Genomic DNA, 16,699 nt, shown 5'->3' with positions numbered 1-16,699 from the left:
AGAGAACTGGACCATTCTAAACCCGTCATCGTCTTCTATAAGTTTTATTCAATAGTTTGAATTGTAGGAAGGTAAAACGAGGTGGTGCTATCCGTATGAATAATTTTAGTTCTGCGACATGTCTCCAAACGTGGATCTAAAGTACTATCTCATAACTTTTTCTTGGCACAGGACCACTTAGATTAGAAAGTTGGAGCTTCAATTACTTCTTTATATGATGCCCATGTGGATGTAGACATTTTGCACAAAGTCAACGCCATGATTCCATGGGCACTGAGATCGCTTCTGTACAACTGAGCTGGTCCGCGGCCATGGCTTCTTCGGATTGCCCCAAAACGTTCGGCCATCTTTGAGCTGTTGCACCCTAGGCCATCCATTTGTTATATCCATTACAGGGTATAACTCTTTCAATTGACGATGACTTTCAATAGGTGTCAAATCACGCGAGTCCAGAAAACGAATGAATACATGCTTTTTTTTGCACCATTAAGCTATTTTTAAGTATTGAAAACGCTTTCCACTATCGTGGCAGCTATACGAACCCTTTGCAATGAACGATGCAACCTTCCATAATATTCAGTATTCAGAAAAGGTTCCCGCGTACATTTCGCTTAACCAAATCATTTCTTAACACCAGAACAAGTTTCCACGTAATTAGTCGCAATGACTGAAATTTTACGCATTTAAGTATAGGGTTTTTGAGGACATTTCAGTTTAAGGTCATGGAAAACTAAATTCAGCAGAGAATAGTTAAGTTATCCAATTTGCGTTACATATTTGAGTGAAAAAGCGATGTGTATGCTTTTACGGCGGGGAAATCATGAATTAGAAATTATTCAAATTAATTTTAATTTATTTGAAAGCATCTTTCTCTAAAAGTGATCATCTGCCTTCCCTAAAATTGTGCAATTTCAGGGGGACACCGCTTCATTTAGCACTCAATTTTTGTGATGTTTATGCATTAGCGTGTTTTAATTTATAATTTAATGTACGCGCGAGTTTACTACTACCATCAGATATGTGCTCGAGGCCTAGAAGCGTGTTTACAACTCTCCATAATAATTACATGTGAAATAAATACATTCGGGCTTAAATACATGGCAGAGGTCCGCAGCCTGTCCACTCTCTTTTCTTCACGACTCCAAAGAGGGCAAGCAATCATTAGTTGTGCCCTAAAACCTCCACCTCCCGCCCAACCGGCGGTTTGTGTGGTATTGGGCATATGTGGAAGGCTACTGTGTCGATATGATTGACGCAACCTCGTTTCACTTTCCTTCCCAAACTCTCCGATGCCACCAATCCCTTCAAATTCCAAGCTTATCCCTTCTCTTCATTTTCCTTAGCGATGTTACTTGAAAACGAATGTACAATGAATTCATATGGACACAAGACAGCTTAATGCTTTGTGTTTATCTTCTCAGTGGAGAAAATAGAAAAGTTGCTCCACATATATATTTATGCCATTTCACTAGTTGAAACATGAACACTTATGAATTTCAAGTGGAACAAAATTCCTTACCGGTGAAAGACGTAAAAAAAAACCAGCGTTGGTTTAGAGAAATTGATTGCTTTACAAAATAGTATCTAGTAATGACCAAATCATTTCTAAGATTCTTTATCTACCCGTTACTCCAACGTATTCCGAATTATCGATGGCAAGACCACCTTTCTCAAGGAAGAGAAGGATATTTAATAAAAAATATATCCATAGCATATATATATAAAACCATGAACACAGTAATCAACCCGAAGGTCGGTTTGGTAGGTGATGTTCACCCAGTACTAAGCCTGAATTTCACATGACGGCGTGTGAAATTCACGCATCAGGGAATGGGGGGCCAGTTCCTTTCCCTGTTCCGGTTATGGTTTCCCAGGAAGATCTGGTACCCGAAAAATCACATAGCTTGTGTGGAGCTGCAGGTGCCCTGAGTGCCTTGCCCGGTAATTGAACCCTGGACCCTGGATATATATATATATATATATATATATATATATATATATATATATATATATATATATATATTTATATATATATTTATATATGTATGTATGTAAGTGCAAAAATATTTCCTTGACCGGGACTTGAACCAGGGACATTTTAACTTGCTGGGCTGATGCTCTAACGATGCCATGTGAATGCATATTTGTTCACCATACGGCGAGTTTTCATGTTTGAATGTGTATGTGTGTGAAAATATATATATAATCTTTTATGATTCAAATGCAAAGAAACCTCTAAGGGTTAATTGACCGCGTGTGTTATTTTAAAAATTTTTTAATCGGAGTGCTAAGCTATTGAGATAGCAATTTCAATAAGTACACCCGTATAAAGTCGTCATCATTTCTGAGGGACTGATTTCCATAAGGTCAAATGATAAGCGCTCATTTTGGTTGAAAAAATAGTAGGATTTGTTGGAATGATTTTGAATATGGAATTAGGGATGAATGGAGGGTATATTGAGTAACATCAGGGTATTTGAGACCAAATGCAAACTGTTATTGCCATATCCAGGTGACAGAGCAGGACATAACCATGTGATAACGAGGAATCTTAAGATCAAGACAACTAGATCTAAAGAATCTGTTTAACAATTAATGCCAATATTGAACATCTTTTCTTCTCCAATGCATATAAATACTTGTAGATTTTAGACAGGTTGTAAATCCGTTGTGAATTTGTAAACTACGAAAAATAAAGAAACTTTAAATGTGGAATTATTCACAAATGTAATTTTTTGGAACTTGAAAAATCGATACTTCCATATTTCCTTCTTTTATGCAACTTCAGTTCTTCATCTTAATTAAATCTGTTTCATGAAAGCAAAAGCTAGTAGCAAAACGTAATCACCAGTAAGATACGTTTATTTGCCAACGACGAAGTGGTTTACCGTAATATCCGTGATCCTGAAGACACAGCGGCTTTATCAGATCACCTTAATACTATAAAACTCTGGTGCGACACTTGGTCATTATAATTAAACTTAAAAAAGTACGCAGTCATACATTTTCGGAAAAAGAGCAAGTCTCTCTTGTACGCCTACTGCATTGGGAACACCGAAATGGAATGTGTAGACTCAATTAAATACCTAGGCATTACTCTCACTCACGATCTCTCCTGGGTGAAAAACGTACGGGGAATATGTGGACAACCTAACAAGAAATTACGATGAGGTAAATGTGATGAAAAGGTTAATGGAAAATGTTATCTCTCGCTGGTTAGGCCCGATTTAGAATATGCTACAAGTATATAGAATACTCAAGAAGTCGGATTAATTGCCGATTTGGATCGCGTGTAGTGTAGAGAATCTAGATTTGTAAAACGTTGTCATGATAAACTTAGTTGCGTATTCAAAATATTAGAGCAGCTAGGCTGGGACTCACCCACGGAGCGAAGGTTAAATTACAGATTGAAGCTCTTTTATAAATTGGAAGGAGGTCTCTTTAGCAGTGATGTTGAAAATGCATTATTACTGCCATTTTACTATGGTGGGAGAGATCATGTCAATAAAATTAGAGAGAGTAAGTGTAGAATAGATAAATTTAAGATGTCTTTTTTCCACGAACGATAGGGGATCATAATAACATTGTTCGACCGTAGTAGGGTCATTTTCGGGTAAAAATTATTCTGGTGTGTATCCACTCCCTGCCACACACTCTAGAGGTGGCTTGGTACATAAATAAAAAATAATAAAAAATAAATTTAAAAAATTGAAAAAGCTCATGAAAACATCTTGCGGTGTAAGACGTCCATAAAAAAGTCAGTGAACCCCGGATAATCAGCGAAGTCCAGACCATAAATTGTTTTTTTCTTTTTTGGTTTCTGCAATTTTGCAATTCTTGTAACACGGGCGGCTCAATTTCTAGGCCTTCTAGATTTTTCTGCGTTCACATAATATCCATGATTACATCGTTTATTGTTGAACTAACAATCTCAGATTTACTAAATTAAGTATGAGAAGAATTTAATACCGGAAACTGGGACAGATTAAATATCATTTAATTTATGTATGATTAAATTAATATTTTAATGAATATGCAATCTTTCATAATTTCTGAAACAACATTATATACCGCTAAGTATTACGTGACCTTATTTTTCCTCGATGTGATCACAACCCCTAAGAATTGCATCAGCTCACATAAGTGATAATGTGCGTCAGTAACAATGACGCTTATGCGATTACTGGAACTTATTATTCGCCCCAACATTGGCGGGGGAAATTCACCCTGATGTAATCCCTAATATAAAGCCTAATCGCCTTAACGGCTTCAATTTAATGCCTTTTTTAATGAAATATATTTATCGAAAGTTTCTGGTGGCGTATGATATTTTCCATAATTTGATTCTCTCAACGCATTCGAGTATTAGGTATACTAGGTTATCCTTCTATAATACTCGTCATTACTCTTGAATCACCTGTTTTTTTGCAAAAACTAATTATCCTAATTATTTAAGGAATTTTATCATAGCTGTACTAGTAAATATTTAGGCAATTTGGTACTTCTATCAGCCAAAATGAAAAAGATTGGTCGAACCGAAATATATAAATCTCCGAGGCGATTTCTAGTGCGTGTATTTTCAGCTCACTGTAGACCTCGACTATATCTTCCTGGCCATAAAAGTTTTAGCAGTTATATGTCAACAAGAAGCTAATTCTTCCCCTGAATAGGTAGTGTGCGTTGCCAGTCGCGATTGTAAAATCACAATGAAGAAGGTGAATAGGCGACAGCAAATATTTATATAATATATATAATAATTAATTACGTTGATGTACTGATAGTTAACTATCATAAAGTAAATTACACCATTTACTTATAAATATAAATAGGTTTCCTCAACAATATTAAAAGTAAACAAAAGTGACAGCCTACACAGTGCATATAATGTGTGCCTTATTCCATTTTCCCAGGAAACCAGGAATGAATCCGTTGTAATGCTTCTACAGCAATGTAAATCGAATTTGTTCGACTTAAAAGGCCACGCCATGTCGCATTTGACATTAATCGATGCTACATTATATACTAGTCTTGTCTTACAAGACAAATGGACATCCAACACCAGAGTAAAATGTTTTCAAAACCCTATACTTTCTTACTCCCTTCATTCTGTCCAATCATCTTTTTCCTCTATCGACGTCGTTTGGCTAATATATTCCCTCTATCACAGTAATTTCAACATTCCATCACCAGACAGAACGCTCGGTATTTCTCTTTACTACTTCCTTGGGAGTTCTCTCAGCAACGCTCTCTCCTCACTCAGCATCACTAGTTCTTCTTTCTTCGTTTTATTTCTTTTCCATCTACTTCATCAACTCCACATTTCAGTCGCCTCCAATCTCCTACCCTTGTAATCGTGCTTCAACGACCATGTTTCCGAGCTGCAAAAAACTTTGCAAAATATCGAAGTTTTCCGTGGTATTTTCTTAATACTCTTACCCACGTACCTGTCATAAATTCATAATCGTTAAAAAAAGACTTAAATTATTTTTCTACCAAAAGTCGCGACCAAGCGTCAGGATTATCCCAGCACTTGAAACCTATCGTAACGTTCTAACCAATACCCCCAGTGGTCGGAGATCACTATCGTAAAAACCTTGTAACTATCGAATGAGATTAGAATAGTGTTCTGCAGTAAGCTAGGTTAACTAAGTATGGGTATAAATTAACTCCTCGGCGATTTTCATTTTCCTCTGATTTGTTTATTTAAAAAACTTCCATGCTTTATAATCAAAATTCTTATTCCCTCTGCACCATCAACTTGACCCAAATTTGACTTTTCTCTGTGCGTTTTTGGGGAAGCTTAGACAAATTTACAGTGGGTAATATTTCATAAGTATTTCAATGTATTTAATTAAAAAATGGGGCGGTATAACGCCAAAAGTCATTAATAATTACCATACAAAAATCCATCTCTTTTTTACATTAATTTCACACATACTTGTATCACGGCAAATTTATTTTAGAAGTGAATTGCAGATTAATCATTATTATAATCGTAACTAATGGGTAAGAAACAATTTTTACATTTCGGTATTCATTATGCCCTATGTACCCTAAAAAGAGTGTAGCTCAATTTTTTGGCACCTAAGTTTCTACTTAACATCGGAAATTCAATAATTATGTTCGAAATATAGAATAATGATTAATTTTGCGGGTTTAAAGTGCTCATAATTTATTGCAACCACAAGACGGTAACAAATTCTGAAAGGAGAACCTTTTGGGGAAAAGTTTGGCCTACTCATGAAAGATTAGCCCCGTCGTTTTCATACTAAAATCGGATGAAGCTGTCATGACTGAGAAGGTGAAGATCGAGTTCCGTAGAGTTTCATATATATATATTTAATTAGACAAAACTTCTCATCGGTAAGCGAGTTCGTATGAAAGATCAGGAGTAAGCGTATATTCGAAGAGAGATGGGCCATCAACTTAGGCGCATATTAATTTCTTTAGTGAACGTTATTACCGATTCACTATAATTGATCTTCGGTCCATAAAATTGTTTGAATTAATACCATGGATTAATGTGAAACTCGATAATCTCATTGTTTAATTAAAAATTAAATAGAGTTTTCAATTCTTTGGGGGTATAATTATTATTAAATCCTGCTTTGAATTGGCTTTGATTGAACATTCATCTAAAGTATCCAAGGTAGTAATGGAACACTTTTTTGGCGTGATGTAGCCGTTGAAAAACGTTATTTTATGAACACTTATTTTTATTCCTCCGGTAAGACGGATATAATGATTTATCTATTTTAATTTTCCAAATGCTATCGCATTTGAAATAATGTAGCTCCATTGGGGATAAATTTGGTGATTAAAGCACTCTTTAGATCTAATTAATGAATGTTTCAAGAAGGGTTTTTCGATTGGGAAGTACCAAATGACATTATTCTTAGCAAGCTGTCGATATTAAATGGAAAACATTTAAGTTACACGCAATGGATGGTTTTATTAGCATCTTATACAAAATACATTTAAAAAAATAGAACTATTATTGATTGGAACCAGTTTCCTGGAGGTTTGTTTGAGCCCTTTCCATCCAATTTTATAAGTTTTAAGTCTGAATGTAAAGCAGCCACTGGGTGATGAACTTCGTTGTAGTTGTTAAAATATTGTTTTTATATGATGTGGACGACATTTTGTATGTGATGAGGAAGTTTGTTTGTATGTAATGTGGAAGTGTCATTGTATGTAAAAATATTTTGTCTCTTATCTGTTTTTATAGTGCGTTTATGTATGTAATTTTCGTCGCAAGAGTTATCTTTGACCTAACTTGACCGTTGCCACCAGGAAAATCGCCGAATTGCAACGTGACTGTAAAATAAATAAAATAAAAAATAATTTTACTTAAGAAAGTATTTCAATTCAGGTTATTCCTTTGATGAAGAAGAATTTCTATTCTAGTATTTCTAGTATTTCTGTTGATGTTTTTTGTTTCCCAGCGTGTTTCCAATCAGTGCTCATGTGTATTAACCAATTTCCAATCAGTGTGCGTTAAAATTCATTGGATGAATATATATTTCAACAAATGACCTATTTTCAGTATTTCGACGAGGGTCCGGAAATTGTTTAATTCTTAAAACAAAACAAGATAGTTGCATAGATAATATAATACTGGAATAGCATACAGACATCCACTAGTTGACTGGGTAGCTACATTGCGAATTGTATACGTTATTTCTCAAGAAGCACAATTACAGCTAGCTAAAAATAAACATTCAAGGGTGATTTTATTTGTTTTCCAGGTATATTTTACCGGAACTCATTCTCGCAGTTATGAAATCCTTCATATTGCCGCAAATCGATGCGACTAGGGTCACCGCGTAAATGATTGACCATTGTTTCTTCTCAGTGATTTCACTAATATTATAATGAAACATTATCATAGAGTAAACACATGGTAATAATAAACTTTAATAATATTTTATTTCACATATTAAATGAGTACAGCCGCTACTTTAAATTTAAAATGTTTCCATTTCATGTTTCATTTCTGTAAGAAAGAAGACCTCGGCATTTATAAAGGTTTTTTTTGAAGGCACTTTTCGGCAAAGTCATGAACACTACCCTTTTCGATAGATAAGATTGTTTCTAAAAAGAAAAGTACATAACTGCTTTTGTGAATGTTTTATGAAGACAGAAATGAGGCTCTCGAGTGGAGAAAGGTTTTTATTTTACAGTTCAAAGGGAGAAATTTCCTTGGGTTTTATGGAGCATTCTCCATAACCAAAATTACTTATTTTCTGTTTGAAAGATAAGACGGATCCAAACTCTTGGCAAGATGCCATATCTTCATTGCAGGGAGTCGTTCGTCGCCCAAGGGTTGACACCTTCTCGAGCTGAGAATTTTATTTTGATATAAGTGGCGAGAAAAATCTATACAATACATACGTGACGATTTGAAGCAATAGCATTGCATCCTCTTATTTAATACAAATCCGAGCCCTTTCGAGGAACCCATTCCTTAGTTTAGCGTTACAGATGACCATAGTAAGCTACAGAAATAACATATGGTAATAAAAGACATGGCATATGTACGCCAAATGACATTATTTTAAAGAAGTGGCTGGTCACCACGAAATTGAATGAAGAAAATTTACACTCGATGTCAGCATAGAGTTATTTTGGCACTCAATAATTCAATATTCTATCCGTCTTATTAAGGAATTATTTTAATCCTGCTTTTACGCTGCATTATCTTGGCTTTGTTAATGAGATTTATAATAGACAATTCTTCAAATTGACATTGTTTAAAGGAAATTATGCATATATTTTTGCATTAAGAAGAAAAATACAAATAAAGCACTTGCTACAATTTTCGACGTGAATTTCATGTTAATTTCAACGGTTGGTGTATTGACCGAAGCTACTTGGCGAAACTTACTCCAACTAATAAACAATCTTAGGGTTTATAATATCGCAGTATTACCCACTTTGTGCAGTTAGTGCTAGCTCACATAAAGCAGTTTTAAAATAAATCTATGATGTAACTTACACAAACTGCACAATGTACATATCGAGTACAGTGGAAGAATTAAGCGGCCGTCCACAGTCGCATCTTTTTATTTTCGAAGTAATGACGTCTATAAACAAAAAACTAATTACGAATTTTTGTAAAGCACCCTATTAGCTCTCAGAAAAAAAGGAACTGTGTTTCGCTGAAATTTTTATTTTTTCGGATGCATGGGCAGTTGTTTCATCACATTTGACTGGGCTAAAAATCACTTCTGCAGCGAGTACCCGATCCCTACCGACGATCGTCTTACTGAGTAGTGAGGAATGAAAAGGTAATATCCCCGAAAGCTTATTCCTGCGACGAGGTCAGCCTCCCGGCAGATACTACGCTCACAGGTTTCCGACCCCATGTTAACAGACTCAAATCCTGCGTAGAATGTAAATTTAATAGGCAATTGTTATCACTTGTTAGATATTTACCTTTGAAAATAATCTCCATAATCGAAGCAATGGAAACTCAATATAACTACATGGGTACTCAGGATGCATAACCGATAGATTAAGTTACCTAGTACTCCCGGTAACTCACACACCTTTTATTTTCTTCCCCCTTTGAAAATATTACCAGCAAAGAAGAAAAATATACGAAGAAGAGGAAGAAAATAATCTGAAATAATTTGGAAACAAAACTGGGAATCATTTATTTCCTCTGGTGGCACCTTACTTATAGGTGGAAACTCATATGAGTGCTGGGTTGCTATGTCATTGAATCTAATCCAATAGTAGTAGTACATACATGTGTTAGTCGGAAGAGAAAGTGTAACAGAGACTGGAATGCTATGACAAAATGAGAGATATATTCCTTCTATGGTATTCCCTTTAATCCTACCTCATTTACTCCTTTCCTTCCCTTGTCCGTTCGCTTCATCCTGCAGGAAATTACTCATCCCTTCCACTTATTTTTAACATAGCTGTAAAGGTATCTTTGAGGAGGTAGATTAATAATTTATCGAGTGTCTAGCAAAAAAACTAGATTCTGGCCGTTAGGATTTCATTTCTTTAGGTAATCATCCGAATGGCTCGGAAATAGCGCATTGATTGATGAATTACTTTTTGATCTCCTAAAAGTCATCCTAATCTTTCTATGTCATTTGAGGCGTGTAATTTGAACTATTAACCCAGAAATCCGCCATCATAAAGAGTCCACGTTGGAACCGATCTTACCCTGTTGAAGTGGTTTCCCGTATGTTAAATCGTCGTAGGAAAAAATGCGATTGCTAAACGCAGAACTTTTGATCATCACGTATGCGGGGAACGGGACGACGAAGAGAATGCTAATGCGAGTCCGTAGGTTTACCCAGGGCTCAGAGGTGGAGAAGGGATTGGATTGCGTTCTTCGCGGAGTTATAAAGGGCCGCCGCGGGAGGGAAACGCTTGAGCGAGCGAAGAAGAGACGAAGAATATATTTATTCCTCCCATCCGCCACACTTCGCTGAAACCGTTACAGAATTATGGGCGTTGAGGTTGGGAGAACGAGGGGGATGGCGGTTTGATGAAATTTTGGCAAGGGAGGAATGAAGTGTTTTGACGAGCGGTCAGGGAAATTTATCGAGGAGAAAGGGGATGGATGGGAAAAGGGTGAGAACGAAATGAAGAGATGGGGAGGAAGAGGGAAAGAAGAGAGGGAAGGGAAGGAGTGTTTGAAAGAAAGGGAGAGTTCGGGTGGAAGGAGGAGGGTGTCGGAGGGTGGGGCGGGTTTCGTTAAAAGTGCGGGACATTGGCCTTCGCATCGGCACGGAATTCGCGTGCCATAATCGGCGCTCGCTTTCGAAAGAGGCGTAGGGTGGGGGTGCGAATAAAAAATACAAATTCGAGGGCGATAAAAAAATAAAGAAATTCTCTCCGAGCACCGGTTTATGTCTTCCTTACTAGTCTTCCCCCAACACCCCCGTAGATTCTCCGAGCACAATCGCCGCCCATCCGTGACCCTCTCCCGCTCATCCCGACCGCTCCCTCCCGCCGAAACCACCCTTCCTGTCTTCCACCCCTTCTCTCCCCTTCTCCCAGTCTCCCCACTCCTCCGGCCTCTCCCCACACGCCTTTCCTGTGAGGAGAAGCACGATCAATAGAGACGAGGGTGGTATTCCCCTCCCCACACCCGGATACTCCCCTCCCCTCTCGACGACGTCTCTCTGCCCCCCACCCCGCCCTGCCATCCGCGGTTGGAGGCAGCCAGGTAGCCTAGTGGCGGATCTCGCGGTTCTCGTCCATCGCGTTCGACCTAAGGGCTGGCGGAGTTTGTGGGGAATGAAATAGAGTGGGGAGGAAAGGGTGGGGGGTAAAGGAAGGAGGGTTATAGCTGAAATCCAGTGTCCACAAATATACGATCGATCGAAAATGCCAAGTGTCGACAACTTTCCACTCACTCCCTCACGTGAGAAAGTCTCCTTATTCTATAAATATTCCGCGTGTGGCGTTCATTTGTGGGGATGTGTGGAATTCGGGGTAGGAGTGCGGAGGGGTTGTTGGGGGATCCCTTCTGTGTCACAGCTGCTTCGTGGCTTACTCTCTGCATTGGTTGAATTACCCTAGAATATGAGGGCGGTCCTGTTTTACGCCTACCTCTCCTCCTCCGTCTCCTGCTCGCCCATTCCAATTTTGTCTTCAAAGTCGGCAAAAAATATCTCACTCCCCCTCCCCCCCTTTACTTCATTCCCCCTCCCTCCCCCAGACCCTCAATCGTCCTTGTTCTCTCTTTTCGTGCTCCCACGCTCCGAACACCCGTTTCGGCAAAAGTTGCCACTTCATTAAACTGGACACCTGATTTTTCTCCTTCATTTTCGATAGAGTGAAAATCCGCTTCAGCCTTATTTATCCCAGGAAACTTTTACACTTTGTTGACCGCTTTAGATGCCGTCTATATCCTACGATTATCCGAAACTGTAATCTAAAGAGAAATAACAGAAAAATATACATCTCAATAATTATTTGGTGTTAGATGTATGGGCCGACTGATTGTGCCAAAATATTTTAGAGCATAAAATTATAAATACTATATTTTAGAGCGTTTGCAATAAACTTCAATAGGAGTAGCCCTGTTTAAGTTCCTTGTGAGTGACACATTATTCACAGGGAAATATAGCATTCCGTTGCTACCAGTCGGTTTAGTAGACCATGGAAATCAAAAAGAAGTCAATTAGCGTTCACCCTGAGAAGAAACTCTTCGATTTCACCCACACATAAGGTGTCACCTTGCCGACACACAAATGCTTATCCCTAATTGGATGACGTCCGGTTTCTCTGTTTAACCTTCGTGCAGTGGTGCAGCGCGGCGCATCACGGAATGCGGAGCGACCATTTACGACCTTTGAGTCTGCACACTGCGACTCTCCCGCATCGTTTGTGTGTGTGTGTGTTTATGTGATCGGCGCACCCTGAAAGCACCACAGGCCACACGAGAGCCTTTCCCTGCAGCACACATGCCTTCCGCGAAAACCGCCCTTCGGGAGCGGCTCACAAAGCAGAGAAACAAACAGTGACGTATGTTATGTGCATTGGCGTGAAGCTTTACACCGGCTCTGTGGATTTTTAATGAGGGTCGACTGGGAGAGCACCAGTGGAAGGGATACTTCAGTAAACGAAGAAACACACGCGTTCCTCTATTATACTAGCCACGTTACGGATTTCACCCTTCATCTCTTTAATCCTTCTCCTCCCCTTCCCCTCCCTCCCACCAGTCAGAATTCTTTTTTTTGTAAGCGTTCGACTGAGAAAAAAATTCCTTACGCGTCAAACGTGAGTTTTTGTTTGTGACATCACTGCCGTGAAATTCGGCCCAATTATTGCCGTCGACGTGCTTCGCCGCACTGACCAACTAACTCAATTGTGCCCTCGATAGTGAGGTAATTAGGTTTCGTGCAGTCACCGGCTGGATTCCGCACCTTGGAGGCACTTCGGTGTCACAGGAGCCGGCCAGCTGAGCTCTTCCACAATTTCACGCATGCCCAGTGAACGGCCTCGACAAAACGAACGAAAACTCGTAATGCGACCTCTCCCGTGAAGTTACGTGTTGGCATCAATTTCACCGTTTTCATTCTTTCTTTTCATCCGTACCGGCATAATAGTGGTGACAATAATCATTCCGTTCGGTGTTCTTACGCGGTCTGTCACTTCATTTTTTTATCCTCTCGTCCGGCGATCGTGGCGCTTTTCGCGGCCAGGAAGTGAAACAGGGAATCAGCCGGGTGGGCCGGTTTGTGTCGGTTTGGGTGTGAGGAGCCCAGGGGGGAGGGTGGGGGGCGGAAGAGGGTTTTCGTGGGGGGTGGTTGTCTGCTAGTGGGTGGGAGAGACCCTGACAGTACCGTGGGGTGGGGGAGTCACATCATCACGACGAAGGCTATTTCCTTCTATGGTCCTTCCTCCCTCTCGGGCTCTTACCTTTGGCGATTTTCTTGAGGATAACCTCCTTGTCCTCCTCCGAGTGCGGCTCCCCGACTACGACGAGCAGGTACGCCCCGGAGAGGGGGGAGGGCGGCCCCGCGGCCGGCGGCGCCTCCACGGCGGCTGACGAATCTTCGTCCATCCCCTACGCCGGTCCACGCAAGAATGGGGCGAGGGCGGTGGAGGGTGGGTGGGGGCGGGGGAGGAGGAGGGTGCAGGGGTGTCGGGGGGATCCGGGGGCGTCGGCGGTGGGGTGATCGGCGGGTGGGGGGCGGGGCGCGGCGGCGGGGGTCGCCGGGGGCGGGGGCGCCGGCGGGATGGGCGGCGGCGGTGGGGGGGTCTGACCGGGCTCTCCTGGCCCTCCCGGCCGGGGGGGCGCGAAGACCTCGGGCCCCTCGAGCCTCACGCTAAAGAGGCACGAAGCTGCCTCCCGAGAGCGCAGGCCTGTCTCCGTGGTTCTTCCGTGTTTCTCCGGGCGCACCGGTGGCCACTCTTCCCTCCGCGGCTGCTGACCCTCTTGGAGCGCGGTGCTGCCGGGGGATGGAGTCGCGGGGTCCCCCTCTTCGTGTGAGGAAAAAATAAAAAAAACCCACTCAGCGAGGGGGCGGTGGGAAGGCCGCGTCCTATCCGGCGCCCTGCGAGCTTGTTTTGTTTTCGGGTAGTATCTCGCGCGCCCTGTCCGTTAGAGCTCTTTGATGCTCATCCCACTGTGCTCTGTTCCCGAGTGCTCGCAGTCCTGTCTGCGGTTCGGCAGGGACGTGTCGGGAAGAGGGGGGCGGGAGGGGGCGCGGCGGGGCGGCTGGCGCGGCGGAGGGGGAGGACGTATGTGGTGGCCTCTGGGCGGCGATTCGGGGAACTGCCATGCGAAGGGTTCTTCCCCTTTTCCCCTTTGCGCGAAATTCTCTCTCCCAAACCCTCCCTTTAGTCTCGCTCTTTATCCGTCTGTCTCCCTCCCGTCTCCTGTTGTCTCCTTGCCCAACCAGTGAACGCCTGCAGGTGGAGCCCTCAGCAAATGCGGATACCCTGATATTTCTATTATTACGAGTGAATTGCGCTTGTATTTATCGAGTGGGAGAATGTTCAATAGTGCCATGCTTGGGCGTGATATTGAGAGGTAGTCGGGGATGTTGAAAGCTGTGTTAGAAGGGAGTTTGATTGATTAACTGGGATTTTGAGGGGAAAAATATCGTTTTATGCGGAATAAAGTGGAGTAGAAAATTGAGTAGAGGGACAAGGCATTAGGGGCCGAAGGTGACTCCCTCGAATGAATTCAGGAGTCTAGAAATACGTTTCGTGGTCTTCAGTTATCGTCAGCCAGTTAGATTTAAAAGCTATGATTGTAATTCATGCAAATTGTAAAATCGGATGTAACTTCACCTGAAGATAATTAAATCTTGTGCATTAAAAATTCTTTATTATTTCAGAAAAGAGCACCATGATCGTAAAAATTACTACAAATAATAAATATTTTAAAATTTAATTTGAAATTTTATCTTTAGTTGAGTTTAGTTGGCATATGCAGGATATTTTCAAGTAATTCCACAATTCGATTCTATATCCAATTTTATTGAGCAAATGCGGTCTCCTGACTGCAAAAAGAGAGTAAAAATTGGTATGATGATTAATTGGTACCTCCGTAATTTCAATAGCTTTCGGAAATATAGTTTATACTAAAGCAAACCAACCACTTTTGGGTGTATTAACTCTACTCCTTGCTTTACTGTTTAGCTAAAAACAGATATCATTTCTTAATAGCTCTTCCTTATTTGTATTGCAACATTCACTTTGAAAATTTCAATCGAATATTATATGCAGTTTAATTTATAAAATATATTGAATCTCTTTAGTTACCCACAGACACTTGGCGCCGTTTAGTCCTGCAGAAAATGTCGAAAAGATATTTGATCATGGTTTTCTCTCATCCAGATAAATATTTCATTAATCCCTCTTACTTTCTACTTATTTTCCCTCCTTACCAATATAAACCTATTTTCAGGGGTAGTGAAAATATTACTACTTCATACATATCTTTAGTGCTACTATAAGATGGGGCAAGCTACAATAATATAGTATCCAAATCATCCTTGGCTGCTTACTAAAATGATGAAGTGAGTACTTCATTAGCTGTAGAGCAAATTAATCTGATTATTAAAACGTTATCGTTTATTGAGACAAAATGTTGAGGTGGAATGCAGTTTCTACTTATTAAAAATAACTCGAATTCATTGCAATTTAAGCGTCGAAGACCACAGTAATCAACGCGATGTTTTTTTTAATTGGTGAGGGTAGATCTCACTTTGAGCTAAGCTCTGCATGGCGTGTGATACAGGTATGCACACATTCTTGCTAGGATCTGCAGTTCATTTTATTGCCCCAAAATTCAGTTTCCTATAAATTACTGGTTCCGATAAATGCCACAATTGAGCTTTATACAAGTATGATATGTTGAAATACATCATCTGAATTTGAACCAGGAGCTCTCTTCTTTGATCAATAATCTTGGCTATCATTAACGAAACTTTTAAAAATGCACCAAATGAATTTCATCACGGAAATATCTCAATAATGTCAGTTGGTGTGATTTGCGTTCTAAATATTCGAGTGGTAATGAGAAGTATCATTATATCTGCTGTCCATTACTTGCCTCACATGCAGGTAAAAAATAATTCACGTTCTATATTCTGTTTCACACGGATTCCTGCTGGGTTAACTTTTCTGAGGCATTGCACAATATTCACGGTTTCTGAAGTCTCTGCCATCTCCTAGCGTCTAGAAGGTCATGGTAAGGCATTTTAATGAGTGATACGGACATGTACGTGGAGGTAGTGAAAGATGCTGGGAAAGTCGGGGAGTGCGGCAAAGGAGATTTGGTGGAACTTTCCGGAGAGTGTAAAAGACTTCTTTGAAGTATAGAAGAGGTATCAAAGAATATGAGGGGGACGAAAATTTATTGCTGAGATGAGAATGTGAGGAACAGTGTCAAGTAGTGAACGAGTTTACTTTTAAGTGGGAAGGGCGAAAGTGACATCCTATAGGTTATTCTTGAACGATTACTCGCTAAAACGTCAGATAAGTAGCTGCTCAAAATACTACAAAAGTTGCCCACTTTTTATAGCTGTTACACTAGAAGCTACGTCATAAAAAAAGCAAGTATAAGCTTCAAATGATGGTTCAAAATAATGCAGTTAGCCACTGTATTGTGGCTGGTATTTTAAACAATGTTTTCTACAAAGTTACCTTTTATTTTCTTATTTTAATTTTGTCTGCAGTTCTAAGGATGATTGAGCTCGCTTGTGATCCC

The 16,699-nt window shown here is 40.3% G+C and overlaps 1 protein-coding gene across 1 annotated transcript in view; it reads right to left on the bottom strand.

Annotated features, from left to right (window-relative positions):
- Positions 1-13,557, bottom strand: part of LOC139695413 (microtubule-associated protein futsch-like) — a 436,630-nt gene extending 423,073 nt beyond the window's left edge. The window contains exon 1 of the mRNA XM_071594159.1: positions 13,396-13,557. Within this exon, the coding sequence (XP_071450260.1) occupies positions 13,396-13,540 (145 nt within the window). The 5' untranslated portion in view covers positions 13,541-13,557. The remainder of the gene's footprint in view (positions 1-13,395) is intronic.
- Positions 13,558-16,699: the final 3,142 nt, after the last annotated feature.

This window comes from Hetaerina americana, unplaced genomic scaffold (assembly GCF_022747635.1).
Source record: "Hetaerina americana unplaced genomic scaffold, ioHetAmer1.1.p SCAF_6, whole genome shotgun sequence".
Taxonomy (NCBI): Eukaryota; Metazoa; Arthropoda; class Insecta; order Odonata; family Calopterygidae; genus Hetaerina; species Hetaerina americana.
This window is presented reverse-complemented; position numbering and strand designations above follow the sequence as displayed.